Consider the following 16,698-nt stretch of genomic DNA (forward strand, 5'->3'; position numbering starts at 1 on the left):
CTGGGTATAGGGTGAGCATCAGTTTTGGTTACCAAGTTGAGACCTCTATAGTCTACACAAAACCGCATTTCCTTCTTTCCATCTTTAGAATTGGGTTTTGGTACCAGTACCACAGGAGAAGCCCATGGACTGTCAGAGTGCTCAACCACTCCTAGTTCCAACATTTTCTGAACTTCATGCTTTATGCAGTCCATGACATGGTCAGGCTGCCTATAGATCTTACTTTTGACAGGTAAACTGTCTCCAGTATCTATAGTGTGCTCACACCAAGAAGTGGTGCCTGGCACAGTAGAGAAGAGTTCTGAAAATTGTCCTAGGAGATTTATGCAATTGTTTTTCTGCTCAGCAGTAAGACAATCAGCCAAAACTACACCTTCCACAAGAGCATCTTGTTCTGTGGAAGAGAAGAGATCAGGTAGAGGATCACTGTCTTCTTCCTGTCGCTCATCAGTTGCCATGAGCAGGGTGAGATCAGCCCTGTCATAGTAGGGTTTCAGGCGGTTGACATGGAGCACCCTAAGGGGACTCCTGGCAGTGCCTAAGTCAACCAAGTAGGTGAATTCACCCTTCTTTTCAACAATTGTGTGGGGTCCACTCCATTTATCTTGGAGTGCTCTTGGGGCCACAGGCTCCAAGACCCACACTTTCTGCCCTGGTTGGTACTGAACCAAAACAGCCTTCTGATCATGCCATTGCTTCTGGAGCTCTTGGCTGGCCTGAAGGTTTTTACTGGCCTTTTTCATGTACTCAGCCATCCTTGATCTGAGGCCAAGTACATAATCCACAATATCCTGCTTAGGAGCTTTTAAAGGTTGTTCCCAACCCTCCTTTACAAGTGTGAGTGGACCCCTAACAGGGTGTCCAAAAAGAAGTTCAAAGGGGCTGAAGCCCACTCCTTTCTGGGGTACCTCCCTGTAGGCAAAAAGGAGGCATGGTAGAAGGATATCCCATCTCCTGCGGAGTTTTTCAGGGAGTCCCATAATCATGCCTTTGAGAGTTTTATTAAATCTCTCCACCAGTCCATTTGTTTGTGGATGATAGGGTGTTGTGAACTTGTACGTTACACCACACTCCTTCCACATGGCCTTTAAGTATGCAGACATGAAATTGCTTCCTCTGTCTGATACTACTTCCTTTGGGAAGCCCACCCTGGAAAATATTCCCAGGAGGGCCTTTGCCACTGCAGGAGCTGTAGTGGTCCTTAAAGGAATAGCTTCAGGGTATCTTGTGGCATGGTCCACTACCACCAAGATAAACCTATTGCCTGAAGCAGTAGGAGGGTCAAGGGGGCCAACTATGTCAACCCCTACCCTTTCAAAGGGAACCCCAACCACAGGCAGTGGGATAAGGGGTGCCTTTGGTTTGCCACCTGTTTTGCCACTGGCTTGACAGGTTTCACAGGACTTACAAAATTCCTTTGTGTCCTCAGACATCCTAGGCCAATGAAACAGGGGAACAAGCCTGTCCCAAGTTTTCATTTGTCCTAGATGCCCAGCTAAGGGAATGTCATGTGCCAGTGTTAGGAGGAACTTTCTGTACTCCTGAGGAATCACTAATCTCCTGGCAGCTCCAGGTTTAGGATCCCTATGCTCAGTGTACAAGAGGTTGTCCTCCCAGTAAACTCTGTGAGAGTCACTGACATCCCCATTAGCCTGTTTGACAGCTTGCTGTCTGAGACCCTCTAATGTGGGACAGGTTTGCTGTGCCACACTCAGCTCCTCCCTGGCAGGCCCCCCTTCACCCAAAAGCTCAGCAGTGTCTGCTTCCAGCTCCTCTGGTGTAGGTTCTGCACAGGGAGGGAATTCTTCTTCCTCAGAAGTAGAATCCACTGTAGAGGGAGGGATAGTAGGAAGTGGTTTGCTTCTACTAGCCCTAGCTTTAGGGAGCTCTTGGTCCATTGTTCCAGGATCCAAGCTTCCCTGTCCTTTTTGCTTTTTGGCCTGAGCCCTTGTCAAAGCAAAAATATGCCCTGGGATGCCCAGCATTGCTGCATGGGCCTCCAACTCCACATCTGACCAAGCTGATGTCTCCAAATCATTCCCTAATAGACAGTCTACAGGTAAATCTGAAGCTACCACAACTTTCTTTGGACCAGTTACCCCCCCCCAGTTGAGATTTACAACAGCCATGGGGTGGCTTTGTGTTATGTTGTGAGCATCGGTTACTTGGTACTGGTGTCCAAGTATGTGTTGTTCAGGGTGCACCAGTTTCTCAATCACCATTGTGACACTGGCACCTGTGTCCCTGTAGGCCTGGACCTCAACACCATTTATTAGGGTTAGTTGCTTGTACTTCTCCAAGTTATGGGGGAAAGCAACCAAAGTGGCTAAATCAATAGCCCCTTCAGAGACTAAAGTAGCCTCTGTGGTCTCCCTAATCAGACCAACCCCAACTAAGTTACCAAAAGTGAGCCCAGCTACTCCCTTGGATTGGCTATTAGTAGGTTAGCTCCCACCACTACTGCTATTAGTAGGGACACTAGGTGTAGCAGTAGGGGTTGTAGTGGTAGGAGCAGTGGTGCCTTTCTTTGGACAACTGGGATCTGTTGTCCAATGGCCTTTTATTTTACATAAATAGCACCATGGTTTCTTTTCCTTGTTCTGATTAAAGGAGGATTTGGACACACCACCCCCACCAGAGTGTTTTTGTGAGCCTGATGAAGACTCATTTTTAGATTTGTCCCCACCCTTGTCAGAAGACTTACCATCCTTCTTTGTGTTGCCATCTTTGTCACCCCCTGTATGAACTTTTCTGTTCACTCTTGTTCTGACCCATTTGTCTGCCTTCTTTCCCAATTCTTGGGGAGAGGTCAGATCAGAGTCCACCAAGTACTGGTGCAACAAATCAGACACACAATTTTTAAGAATATGCTCTCTCAGGATCAAGTTATACAGGCTGTCATAATCAGTAACTTTACTGCCATGTAACCACCCCTCCAAGGCCTTCACTGCCTGGTCAATGAAATCAACCCAGTCTTGTGAAGACTCCTTTTTGGTCTCTCTGAACTTTATCCTGTACTGTTCAGTGGTTAAGCCATAACCATCCAGGAGTGCATTCTTAAGAACTTGGAAATTATTAGCATCATTTTCTTTCACAGTAAGGAGCCTATCCCTACCTTTTCCACTAAATGATAGCCATAGGATAGCAGCCCACTGCCTTTGAGGGACATCCTGTACAACACAGGCCCTCTCAAGTGCAGCAAACCACTTGTTAATGTCATCCCCCTCCTTATAAGGGGGAACTATCTTGTGCAGATTCCTGGAATCATGCTCTTTTGCAGGATGACTATGGGGAATACTGCTGCTGCCACCATGGGTATCTAAACCCAACTTCTGTCTTTCCTTCTCTAATTCAAAAGACTGTCTATCCAAATCCAGCTTTTGCTTTTTAAGCTTCAGTCTGGTTTGTTCCACCCTCAACTTATTGAGTTCCCTCTCTAACATTCTGTCATCAGGGTTGGTGGGAGGGACATTTCTAGAAACAGAGCTATGATGGGAATGAACAGAAGGAGACCTGTCCCTTACAGAAGCCACCCTAACAGCTTGGTTTACAGAAACATTACTACCAGTATGGTGAGAATAAATGCTTTTTCTATGATGTGAGACAACACTATTTATTTGGTGTGGCTCATCATCATTACCATCTATGCTAGATTGTCTAGTAATGGGCAGGCTAGGAAGTTTCTTTCCTGAATCTTTTCCTGGGGGAGTCCCTGAATCAGATTGGGAACTATTAGGTACTTTTTCAACAGATGGGGCACCTATGGCCTTATCCTGTTCTCTAAGCATGTTAAGTAACAGTTCCAAGGAAGGATTTTTCCCTACACTCAAACCTCTCTCTATACAGAGACTCCTTGCTCTTTTCCAGGTAAGGTTGTCATATGCAAGTTTGGACAGATCAACACTTTGGCCTGTGCCAGACATTTTTTAGAGAGTGTTAAAGTGATAGAAAAAGAGAAAAAAGTTGTCAGAACTTTTTGGAAAGACAGAAAAAAAAACTTTTTAAACTTTTAAGAACTTTTTGAAAGTTTAGGAGTACTTTTCAGCACTTAGAAAAGAGTGAAAAGAGGAAATGCAAAACTTTTTGGCTATGTGTATATACACTGACCTTGTTTTGTATATTTTTCTCTTATGAAAAGTACAATGACAAGAGTGGTAAGTAGTCTCAAGCACTTATCCCACCACTGCACAACCAATGTAGGAGGCTGGACTGGCTTGTAGTGAGTACCAAGGGGTACTTGCACCTTGCACCAGGCCCAGTTATCCCTTATTAGTGTATAGGGTGTCTAGCAGCTTAGGCTGATAGATAATGGTAGCTTAGCAGAGCAGCTTAGGCTGAACTAGGAGACGTGTGAAGCTACTACAGTACCACTTAGTGTCATATGCACAATATCATAAGAAAACACAATACACAGTTATACTAAAAATAAAGGTACTTTATTTTTATGACAATATGCCAAAGTATCTTAGAGTGTACCCTCAGTGAGAGGATAGGAAATATACACAAGATATATATACACAATAGCAAAAATATGCAGTATAGTCTTAGAAAACAGTGCAAACAATGTATAGTTACAATAGGATGCAATGGGGAAACATAGGGATAGGGGCAACACAAACCATATACTCCAAAAGTGGAATGCGAACCACGAATGGACCCCAAACCTATGTGACCTTGTAGAGGGTCGCTGGGACTATTAGAAAATAGTGAGAGTTAGAAAAATAACCCTCCCCAAGACCCTAAAAAGTGAGTGCAAAGTGCACTAAAGTTCCCCTAAGGACAAAGTAGTCGTGTTAGAGCAATAATGCAGGAAAGACACAATCCAGCAATGCAACAACTGTGGATTTCCAATCTAGGGTACCTGTGGAACAAGGGGACCAAGTCCAAAAGTCACAAGCAAGTCGGAGATGGGCAGATGCCCAGGAAATGCCAGCTGCGGGTGCAAAGAAGCTTCTACTGGACAGAAGAAGCTGAGGTTTCTGCAGGAACGAAAAGGGCTAGAGACTTCCCCTTTGGTGGACCTATCCCTCTCGCCGTGGAGAGTCGTACAGAAGTGTTTTGCCGCCCAAAGAAAGCCAACAAGCCTTGCTAGCTGTAAATTGTGCGTTTGGCGTTTTTGGACGCTGTTGGAGCCCAGGAGGGACCAGGAGGTCGCAAATTGGACCTGAAGAGAGAGGGGACGTCGAGCAAGACAAAGAGCCCTCACTGAAGCAGGTAGCTCCCGGAAAAGTGCCAGAAACAGGCACTACGAGGATGCGTGAAATGGTGCTCGCCGAAGTTGCACAAAGGAGTCCCACGTCGCCGGAGACCAACTTAGAAAGTCGTGCAATGCAGGTTAGAGTGCCGTGGACCCAGGCTTGGCTGTGCACAAAGGATTTCCGCCGGAAGTGCACAGGGGCCGGAGTAGCTGCAAAGTTGCAGTTCCCAGCAATGCAGCCCAGCGAGGTGAGGCAAGGACTTACCTCCACCAAACTTGGGCTGAAGAGTCACTGGACTGTGGGGGTCACTGGGACAGAGTCGCTGGATTCGAGGGACCTCGCTCGTTGTGCTGAGAGGAGACCCAAGGGACCGGTAATGCAGCTTTTTGGTGCCTGCGGTTGCAGGGGGAAGATTCCGTCGACCCACAGGAGATTTCTTCGGAGCTTCTGGTGCAGAGAGGAGGCAGACTACCCCCACAGCATGCACAAGCAGGAAAACAGTCGAGAAGGCGGCAGGATCAGCGTTACAGAGTTGCAGTAGTCGTCTTTGCTACTATGTTGCAGGTTTGCAGGCTTCCAGCGCGGTCAGCAGTCGATTCCTTATCAGAAGGTGAAGAGGGAGATGCAGAGGAACTCGGATGAGCTCTTGCATTCGTTATCTGAAGTTTCCCCAGAGACAGAGACCCTAAATAGCCAGAAAAGAGGGTTTGGCTACCTAGGAGAGAGGATAGGCTAGCAACACCTGAAGGAGCCTATCACAAGGAGTCTCTGACGTCACCTGGTGGCACTGGCCACTCAGAGCAGTCCAGTGTGCCAGCCGCACCTCTGTTTCCAAGATGGCAGAGGTCTGGAGCACCCTGGAGGAGCTCTGGACACCTCCCAGGGGAGGTGCCGGTCAGGGGAGTGGTCACTCCCCTTTCCTTTGTCCAGTTTCGCGCCAGAGCAGGGGCTAAGGGGTCCCTGAACCAGTGTAGACTGGCTTATGCAGAATTGGGCACATCTGTGCCCAAGAAAGCATTTCCAGAGGCTGGGGGAGGCTACTCCTCCCCTGCCTTCACACCATTTTCCAAAGGGAGAGGGTGTCACACCCTCTCTCAGAGGAAGTTCTTTGTTCTGCCATCCTGGGCCAGGCCTGGCTGGACCCCAGGAGGTCAGCTGCCTGTCTGAGGGGTTGGCAGCAGCAGCAGCTGCAGTGAAACCCCAGGAAGGGCAGTTTGGCAGTACCAGGGTCTGTGCTACAGACCACTGGGATCATGGGATTGTGCCAACTATGCCAGGATGGCATAGAGGGGGCAATTCCATGATCATAGACATGTTACATGGCCATATTCGGAGTTACCATTGTGAAGCTACATATAGGTAGTGACCTATATGTAGTGCACGCGTGTAATGGTGTCCCCGCACTCACAAAGTTCAGGGAATTGGCTCTGAACAATGTGGGGGCACCTTGGCTAGTGCCAGGGTGCCCTCACACTAAGTAACTTTGCACCTAACCTTTACCAGGTAAAGGTTAGACATATAGGTGACTTATAAGTTACTTAAGTGCAGTGTAAAATGGCTGTGAAATAACGTGGACGTTATTTCACTCAGGCTGCAGTGGCAGGCCTGTGTAAGATTTGTCAGAGCTCCCTATGGGTGGCAAAAGAAATGCTGCAGCCCATAGGGATCTCCTGGAACCCCAATACCCTGGGTACCTCAGTACCATATACTAGGGAATTATAAGGGTGTTCCAGTAAGCCAACGAAAATTGGTAAAAATGGTCACTAGCCTGTTAGTGACAATTTGTTAAAGAAATGAGAGAGCATAACCACTGAGGTTCTGATTAGCAGAGCCTCAGTGAGACAGTTAGTCACTACACAGGTAACACATTCAGGCACACTTATGAGCACTGGGGCCCTGGGTTACCAGGGTCCCAGTGACACATACAACTAAACCAACATATATACAGTGAAAAATGGGGGTAACGTGCCAGGCAAGATGGTACTTTCCTACAGTTAGGTCAAGCAAATGCCAACTTTCTAAAAGTGGCATTTTCAGACGTTTGACATAAAATATGACTTTACCATTACAGAGGGCTTTAAATTACAGGTCATTTGAGACCCAACTCAATATTCCTACCTGCTCCCAATCAAAGGTTATTACTCATTAATTGTAATATGGTAACCCAATGTTATCTTATGGGAGAGAGCTTTTGAATACCATGACGTGTAAAGCTTAAAAGTACATGTCCTGCTTTTAAAATACAATGCATCCTAACCTATAGGCTATTTAGGACCTACCCTAGTGGTGACAGGAAGAGTTAGGACTGGCAAGATGTTTCTTTTACCATGTTGAAATGGCAGACATAAGACATGTTTTGAAAGGCTACTGAAGTGGGTGGCACAATCAGTGCTGCAGGCCTACTAGTAGCATTTATTTAAAGGCCTTGAGTATATGTAGTACCAGTTTACTTGGGACTTACAGGTATATTTAATATTCCAATTGGTTGTAAGTTAATTGCACCATGTTTAAGGGAGAGAGCACAAACACTTTAGCACTGATTAGCAGTGGTGAAATGTGCAGAGTTCTAGGGCAAACAAAAATGCAATCAGCAACAAATAGGAGGAGTGAGGCAAAAGGTTTGGGGGAAGAACACCCTAAACCTGATGGGTCTAACAATGTCCTTCATCATATCTACAGACGACCATCTTACTGCTTCATCCTATGCGATACCCAGCTTTTTGAGTTTAGAATTGAATGAATAGGAACAAACTCTCTCCAGTAGCCATATCATATACTAGGGACTTGTGGGTAGGTTGTCAGAGCCAAGTATAATTATGTCTAATTACCATATAACTTTTTAAACAGAGCACTCACCATGGGCCTGGTTAGCAGATCCCAGCACACAACCAGAAAACACCAGGATCAGTCAAACATGGGGGCAAAAATTAAGGGGCATCTGCAAAAAGCTCAGTTTTCTCCCAATAGAGCTCAGGTAGAACATCCTTTTATTACATGGGATTACTGCGATAAACTACATCTAAGTTTCAAACATGTATGTCTTTCCTACACATCTAAGTTACTAAACGTTCTTCCCCCAATGATTCTACACCCATGCTAATTAATATGTATTTTGTTCTTTTAACAGCTGAACACGTTTCTTATGATAGCAGCTGGTGACAACATTATTTTTGATGAAACAGGTGTCGTGTCAGCAAAGTATGACATACTAAACTGGGTTAAATTTCCCAATGGATCAATATCCGGCATCAAGGTTGGAAATTTTGACCTTTCAGCCTTACCAGGGAACCAACTTTCAATCAACCAAAGCTCCATCATATGGCACTCTGAGGGACCTAATGTAGACCTGGTGAGTGCAAGATTCCTACGTGGGTACATATGCAGGTAATATTTTATCTAGGTACTACCATGATACCCGTACTCGGATTAAATTCCCTCATGCTCTGTAACTGTAGCTATGACAAAGCTTTGAAAAAGTGCTATTTACATGTCTAAGTAAATATGTAAGCAAATATACCCACATATCAATGTGGAGGCTACTATTTATTCAATTTTCATAACACACATGTGGGAATGAGTGACTGGATGAAATAATGAGTCAGCAACTGAATGAGTGAAAAAAAGAGTGATGGTTGGTTTGAATGTCGATGTTGGTGGTGTCAGTGCCTGATATTAGTAGTATAGTTGTGCAAAAATAAAAGAAGGTTTTGTGTAAAAATATGCGTGTTTGACATTTACCACACCTACATGAGTGGTGCAAAATGTGCCATGCCAACATCACTGTACTTAAAATAAATAAAATAAACAAAACACATCATTTCCTTGAAGTGACTCAGGGGCATATTTATACTCTGTTTGCGCCGGATTTGCGTCGTTTTTTTTGACGCACATTCGGCGCAAACACTGCCCCATATTTATACTTTGATGTCCGCCGCAGTGGGCGTCAAAGTTCCACCATGTGCGCCATTTTTTAGAAGGGGGAACCAGCCTTGCGTTAATGATATGCAAGGTAGGCGTTCCCTTCTAAAAAATGACTCCCAGGCCTGTGCGCCATATTTAAACTCCCGTGCATCGCACGGGCGTGGGCGAGTCAAAAAAAATGACGTCCAGCCGCGTTTGCGTCATTTTTTAACGCCTGCTCAGGGCAGGCGTTAAGGGACCTGTGGGCTCGGAAGGAGCCCAGAGGTGCCCTCCCATGCCCCCAGGGACACCCCCTGTCATCCTTGCCCACCCCAGGAGGACGCCCAAGGATGGAGGGACCCACCCCAGGGACATTAAGGTAAGTGCAGGTAAGTATATTTTTCCGTAATTTTTTTGTGGCATAGGGGGGCCTGATTTGTGCCCCCCTACATGCCACTATGCCCAATGACCATGCCCAGGGGACATAAGTCCCTTGGGCATGGCCATTGGGCAAGGGGGCATGACTCCTGTCTGTGCTAAGACAGGAGTCATTTCAATGGGGGTTGGGAGTAAAAAAAAATGGCGCAAATCGGCAGATTTTTTGCCTCAGACCGACTTGCCCCATTTTTTTATGCCCAAGCTCCATTTTCCCCTACGCCGGCGCTGCCTGGTGTGAGTCACTTTTTTGACGCACACCAGTCCGCAGCGCCAGCTAACGTCATCCAATAAATAAGGCACCCGCATGGTGCTTTGGAATGGCATTAGCCGGCGTTACATTTTTTGACGCACAACTGCGTTGGCGCAGTTGAGCATCAAAAAGTATAAATATGGCCCTCAGTGTTCAGAATTCTGAACTCCCCAGGAAGTCCCAGTGAGGACTCATTTTAAGCTACAATCCCACTTAGAGCTCCAGGAGGCCAGATACATTGTCTTCAATGTCCCCCTCTAACACTGGGAGGGTAGTGGGTGGTGTTCTGGCAGGCCCTGGGTGAGGACCCTCTTAACTTGGGGCCCTTGCCCTGGTCCAAAGTATGACAAAGTGCTTGGGACAGGATCCTGCAGTCCAGGAGGGGGCTCCCCTTCTTGGGTGTGTAAATATTCTCTCACCAGGTCAAAGGTCAGTGCTCCAGTTAGCTCTAGCGCAGACAACCCATCTGGGATGCTCTAGCCATCCTACTGGGCATGAAAGCTCTTGGGATGGGGTTCTTCGAGTACTGGGCAGGATCCCCTGCTTGGCTGGGTTAAGACGATCCAATCAGCTGTGTCTCAACAAGCTGAGGATGGTGTCCTGCATGGCCATGGGGTCTTCCCTGCTTGGTTGAGAATCTCTGACTGAGCTGCAGGTCAGAGTTCTGACCGGCTGAGGGAGGCTTACAGCCCAGGGCTTTCCTACAGCTAGCTGTGTCTCTAAATGTCCAGGATGGGGGTCCAGCAGGCCCAGGAAGTTATCCCCTCCTTTTCTCAATTAAGAAACTGTGACCAGGCCTTGAGTTAGAGTTCCAAATGGATCTGTGTTGGAAGCCCTGGACCTGCTGTGTCGCATATGGGATGGGTGGAAGCCCCCGTCCATTTTCTCCATGCTTTGGTGAGCCATGTCTTAGAGTGCACTGGGTAAGGTCCTGCAGGCCTACAGAGGTTTTTCCTGCCTTTCTTGGTTAGGAAGCTCTGAACAGGACTCAAGTCAGAGCTTCAGCTGGACTGAGAACAGGAGGCTGTTGGACCCCTGCTCTGGTCAACCATGTCTCAAAGTATCTGTGATGGGGTCCAGCAGGCTTGGGGAGGTCTCCTCAGCCTGTCTGGATTCCAACACTCTGGCCCCAGGTCAGAGATTTAGCTAGAAGGGGGTGGTAGAAGCCTCTGGTGCTGGACTCCATTCCCCATCCCGCTGTGTCACAAAATACTTGTTATGGTGTCCTGCATGCCCAGGGATGTCTTCCATGCTTGGCCAGGTTAACAAGTTTTGTCCTAACTTGTGCCAGTGCTCCAGCTGCACTGGGGTTGGAAGGTCAAGGCCCTGGGTCCCCTCTCCTTTCTCGCTGTGCCACAAAGTGCCCGGGGTACCTCAGTCCCGGGGGGGGGCTCCCTTGTTTGGACAAGTTAAGAAGCTCTAACCAGACCCCAAGTCAGAGTTTCAGCTGTCTTAGGGGTGAAAGCCTTGAGTCCAAGTCTCAAAGAGCCCCTGATTGGGTCCTGCAGGCCCGGGAAGATCTCCCTTGACTATCTATGTTAAAGAGATGTAACTGGGCCCAAGACCAGAGCTCTGGCTGGCCCTGAGATTAAAGCCGCAGGCCCGCAGCTCCCTTCCCTAGCCCACCATGTCTTAAAGTGCCCAGGATGGGATCCTGCAGGCCCCTGGAGGTCTCCCATGCTTGACTAGGATAAAAGGCTCTAACTGTTCAGAGCCCTATGAGGCCCCCAGGGCCCTAGGTCTTGGCGCCCTGCTCTGTCTCCAGTAACCCAGCCCTCAGAGCCCCTGGCTGTCCTGTACCTTTGTGCATCACATGGGCTCTAAGAGACTGGAAGCAAAGAGGCTGATACCACAACACCATTGTCAGAATACCATCTGACATAATTATCATGCCCTACATAACGAGTATTAGAAAATGTCCCTGTAGAAAATCTACATCTAATGGGTTGATATTTTCATAAGCAATATTTAGGACTCAAAATGATATATCTGTGTACGATACTCTGACATACTACTGAAGTAATGCAAGTTGGACGGAATCGTCCCCCTGCAACCGCAGGCACCAAAGAACTGCATCACTGGTCCCCTGGGTCTCCTCTCAGCACGACGAGCGAGGTCCCTTGGATCCAGCAACTGTGTCCAAGTGACTCCCACAGTCCAGTGACTCTTCAGTCCAAGTTTGGTGGAGGTAAGTCCTTGCCTCCCCACGCTAGACTGCATTGCTGGGAACCGCATGTTTTGCAGCTAATCCAGCTCCTGTGCACTCACCAAGGATTTCCTTCATGCACAGCCAAGCCTGGGTCCCCGGCACTCTAACCTGCATTGCACGACCTCCTGAGTTGTCCTCCGGCAGCGTGGGACTCTCTTGTGCAACTTCGGGTGAGCACCGATTCACTCCACTTCGTAGTGTCTGTTCCAGCACTTCTCTGGGTGCTGCTTGCTTCTGAGTGGGCTCTTTTTCTTGCTGGACGCCCCCTCTGTCCCCTCACGCAATTGGTGACATCCTGGTTCCTCCTGGGCCACAGCAGCATCCAAAAACTCTAACCACGACCCTTGCAGTGAGCAAGGCTTGTTTGCGGTCTTTCTGCGGGAAAACACTTCTGCACGACTCTTCACGACGTGGGACATCCATCCTCCAAAGGGGAAGTTTCTAGCCCTTGTCGTTCGTGCAGATCCTCAGCTTTTACCATTTGGTGGCAGCTTCTTTGCATCCACAGCTGGCATTTCCTGGGCATCTGCCCACTCCCGACTTGATCGTGACTTTTGGACTTGGTCCCCTTTTTCCACAGGTACTTTCGTCTGGAAATCCATTGTTGTTGCATTGCTGGTGTTGGTCTTTCCTGCAGAATTCCCCTATCACGACTTCTGTGCTCTTTGGGGAACTTAGGTGCACTTTGCACCCACTTTTCAGGGTCTTGGGGTGGGCTATTTTTCTAACCCTCACTGTTTTCTTACAGTCCCAGCGACCCTCTACACGGTCACATAGGTTTGGGGTCTATTCGTGGTTCGCATTCCACTTCTAGAGTATATGGTTTGTGCTGCCCCTATCCCTATGTGCCCCCATTGCATTCTATTGTGACTATACATTCTTTGCACTGTTTTCTATTGCTATTACTGCATATTTTGGTATTGTGTACATATATCTTGTGTATATTTGCTATCCTCATACTGAGGGTACTCACTGAGATACTTTGGCATATTGTCAAAAAAATAAAGTACCTTTATTTTTAGTATATCTGTGTATTGTGTTTTCTTATGATATTGTGCATATGACACTAGTGGTACTGTAGGAGCTTCACACGTCTCCTAGTTCAGCCTAAGCTGCTCTGCTAAGCTACCTTTTCTATCAGCCTAAGCTGCTAGACACCCCTCTACACTAATAAGGGATACCTGGGCCTGGTGCAAGGTGTAAGTACCCCATGGTACCCACTACAAGCCAGTCCATCCTCCTACAGAGGACACAAAATATTTTTGTAAGTCCTGTGTCACCTGTCAAGCCAGGGGCAAGACTGGTGGGACCCCAAAGGCTCCCCTTATTCCACTGCCTGTAGTTGGGGTTCCCTTTGAAAGGGTAGGGGTTGACATAGTTGGTCCCCTTGACCCTCCTACTGCTTCAGGCAATAGGTTTATCTTAGTGGTAGTGGACCATTCCACAAGATATCCTGAAGCAATTCCTCTAAGGACCACTACAGCTCCTGCAGTGGCAAAGGCACTCCTGGGAATCTTTTCCAGGGTGGGTTTCCCAAAAGAGGTGGTATCAGACAGGGGTAGCAACTTTATGTCTGCATACTTGAAAGGCCAAGTGGAAGGAATGTGGTGCAACATACAAATTCACCACACCTTATCATCCACAAACAAATGGACTGGTAGAGAGATTTAACAAAACTCTAAAAGGAATGATAATGGGACTCCCAGAAAAACTCAGGAGGAGATGGGATGTCTTGTTACCTTGCCTCCTTTTTGCTTACAGGGAGGTACCCCAGAAAGGAGTGGGCTTCAGCCCCTTTGAACTCCTATTTGGACACCCTGTAAGAGGTCCTCTAACACTTGTGAAGGAGGGTTCGGAACAACCTTTAAAATCTCCTAAGCCAGACATAGTGGACTATGTACTCGGCCTAAGATCCAGAATGGCAGAGTACATGAAAAAGGCCAGTAAAAACCTTCAGGCCAGCCAAGATCTCCAAAAGCAATGGCATGACCAGAAGGCTGTTCTGATTCAGTACCAACCAGGACAGAAGATGTGGGTCTTGGAGCCTGTGGCCCCAAGAGCACTCCAAGACAAATGGAGTGGACCTCACATAATTGTTAAAAAGAAGGAAGAAGTCACCTACTTGGTTGACTTGGGCACTGCCAGGAGTCCCCTTAGGGTGCTCCATGTCAATCGCCTAAAACGCTACTATGACAAGGCTGATCTCACCCTGCTCATGGCAACAGATGAAGGGCAGGAAGAAGAGAGTGACCCTCTCCCTGATCTCTTCTCTTCCACAGAACAAGATGCTCTAGTGGAAGGTGTAGTTTTGGCAGATTGTCTTACTGCTGAGCAGAAATACCACTGCATAAATCTCCTGGGTCAGTTTTCTGAATTCTTTTCTACTGTGCCAGTACCACTTCTTGTTGTGAGCACACTATAAATACTGTAGACAGCATGCCTGTCAAAAGTAAGATCTATAGGCAGCCTGACCATGTCAGAGACTGCATAAAATAAGAGGTTCAGAAAATGCTTGAACTGGGAGTGGTTGAGCACTCTGAAAGTCCATGGGCCTTTCCTGTGGTACTTGTACCAAAACCTTACTCTAAAGATGGGAAAAGAGAAATTAGGTTTTGTGTAGATTACAGAGGTCTCAACCAGGTAACTAAAACTGATGCTCACCCTATACCCTGGGCAGATGAGCTCATAGATACACTGGCATCTGCCAAGTATCTAAGCACCTTTGATTTGACTGCAGGGTATTGGCAGATCAAGTTATCAGAGGATGCAAAAGCAAAAACTGCATTTTCGACTATTGGAGGGCACTACCAATTCAAAGTAATGCCCTTTGGTTTGAAAAATGCACCTGCCACTTTTCAGAGGTTAGTGAATACAGTCCTGCAAGGTTTGGAAGCTTTTAGTGCAGCACATCTAGATGATATAGCTGTCTTTAGCTCCACCTGGGATGATCACCTGGTCCACCTGTGGAAAGTCTTGGAGGCCCTGCAAAAGGCAGGTCTCAGTATCAAGGCTTCAAAGTGCCAGATAGGGCAGGAGAAAGTGGTTTATCTGGGACACCTGGTAGGCGGAGAACAGATTGCACCACTTCAGGGGAAAATCCAAACTATTATAGATTGGGTTCCCCCTACAACTCAGACCCAGGTGAGAGCTTTCTTAGGCCTCACTGGGTATTACAGGAGGTTCATAAAGAACTATGGCTCCATTGCAGCCCCTCTTAATGACCTCACTTCTAAGAAAATGCCTAAAAAGGTATTGTGGACAGCTAGCTGTCAGAAAGCTTTTGAGGAGCTTAAACAGGCCATGTGCACTGCACCTGTCCTAAATAGCCCATGTTACTCCAAGAAATTCATTGTTCAAACTGATGCATCTGAATTAGAGGTATGGGCAATCTTATCACAACTCAATTCTGAGGGCCAGGATCAACCTGTTGCTTTTATCAGCAGGAGGTTGACCCCTAGAGAAAAGTGTTGGTCTGCCATAGAGAGGGAGGCCTTTGCTGTGGTCTGGGCACTGAAAAAGTTGAGGCCATACCTGTTTGGCACTCACTTCATTGTTCAGACGGACCACAAACCTCTACTTTGGCTAAAACAAATGAAAGGTGAAAACCCTAAATTGTTGAGGTGGTCCATATCTCTACAGGGAATGGACTATACAGTTGAACATAGACCTGGGAGTACCCACTCCAATGCAGATGGACTCTCCAGATATTTCCACTTAGACAATGAAGACTCATCAGGTCATGGCTAGTCTTATTGTCCTTCGTTTTGGGGGGCTTGTGTAGGAAAGTACCATCTTGCCTGGCATGTTACCCCCATATTTCACTGTATATATGTTGTTTTAGTGTATGTGTCACTGGGACCCTGCCAGCCAGGGCCCCAGTGCTCATTGACCTGTATGTGTTCCCTGTGTGATGACTAACTGTCTCACTGAGGCTCTGCTAACCAGAACCTCAGTGGTTATGCTCTCTCTGCTTTCCAAATTGTCACTAACAGGCTAGTGACCAATTTCACCAAAACACATTGGCATATTGGAACACCCTTATGATTCCCTAGTATATGGTACTGAGGTACGCAGGGTATTGGGGTTCCAGGAGATCCCTATGGGCTGCAGCATTTCTTTTGCCACCCATAGGGAGCTCTGACAATTCTTACACAGGCCTGCCACTGCTGCCTGAGTGAAATAACGTTAACGTTATTTCACAGCCATTTACCACTGCACTTAAGTAACTTATAAGTCACCTATATGTCTAACCTTTACATGGTAAAGGTTGGGTGCTAAGTTAATTAGTGTGTGGGCACCCTGGCACTAGCCAACGTGCCCCTACATCATTCAGGGCAAATTCCCCGGACTTTGTGAGTGCGGGGACACCATTACACGCGTGCACTGTACATAGGTCACTACCTATGTACAGCGTCACAATGGTAACTCCGAACATGGCCATGTAACATGCCTAAGATCATGGAATTGTCACCCCAATGCCATTCTGGCATTGGGGAGACAATTCCATGATCCCCCGAGTATCTAGCTCAGACCCGGGTACTGCCAAAATACCTTTCCCGGGGTTTCACTGCAGCTGCTGCTGCTGCCAACCCCTCAGACAGGTTTCTGCCCTCCTGGGGTCCAGCCAAAGGACTTCCTCAGAGAGAGGGTGTTACACCTTCTCCCTTTGGAAAAAGGTGTCAGGGCTGGGGAGGAGTAGCGTC

The 16,698-nt window shown here is 47.4% G+C and overlaps 1 protein-coding gene across 1 annotated transcript in view; it reads left to right on the top strand.

Moving 5' to 3' along the window:
* The window catches only part of LOC138279298 (vomeronasal type-2 receptor 26-like), a 147,856-nt gene that overhangs the window by 80,069 nt on the left and 51,089 nt on the right, over positions 1–16,698 (top strand). Inside the window, exon 3 of the mRNA XM_069219394.1 lies at positions 8,326–8,547. Within this exon, the coding sequence (XP_069075495.1) occupies positions 8,326–8,547 (222 nt within the window). The remainder of the gene's footprint in view (positions 1–8,325; positions 8,548–16,698) is intronic.

This window comes from Pleurodeles waltl, chromosome 2_2 (assembly GCF_031143425.1).
Source record: "Pleurodeles waltl isolate 20211129_DDA chromosome 2_2, aPleWal1.hap1.20221129, whole genome shotgun sequence".
Taxonomy (NCBI): domain Eukaryota; kingdom Metazoa; phylum Chordata; class Amphibia; order Caudata; family Salamandridae; genus Pleurodeles; species Pleurodeles waltl.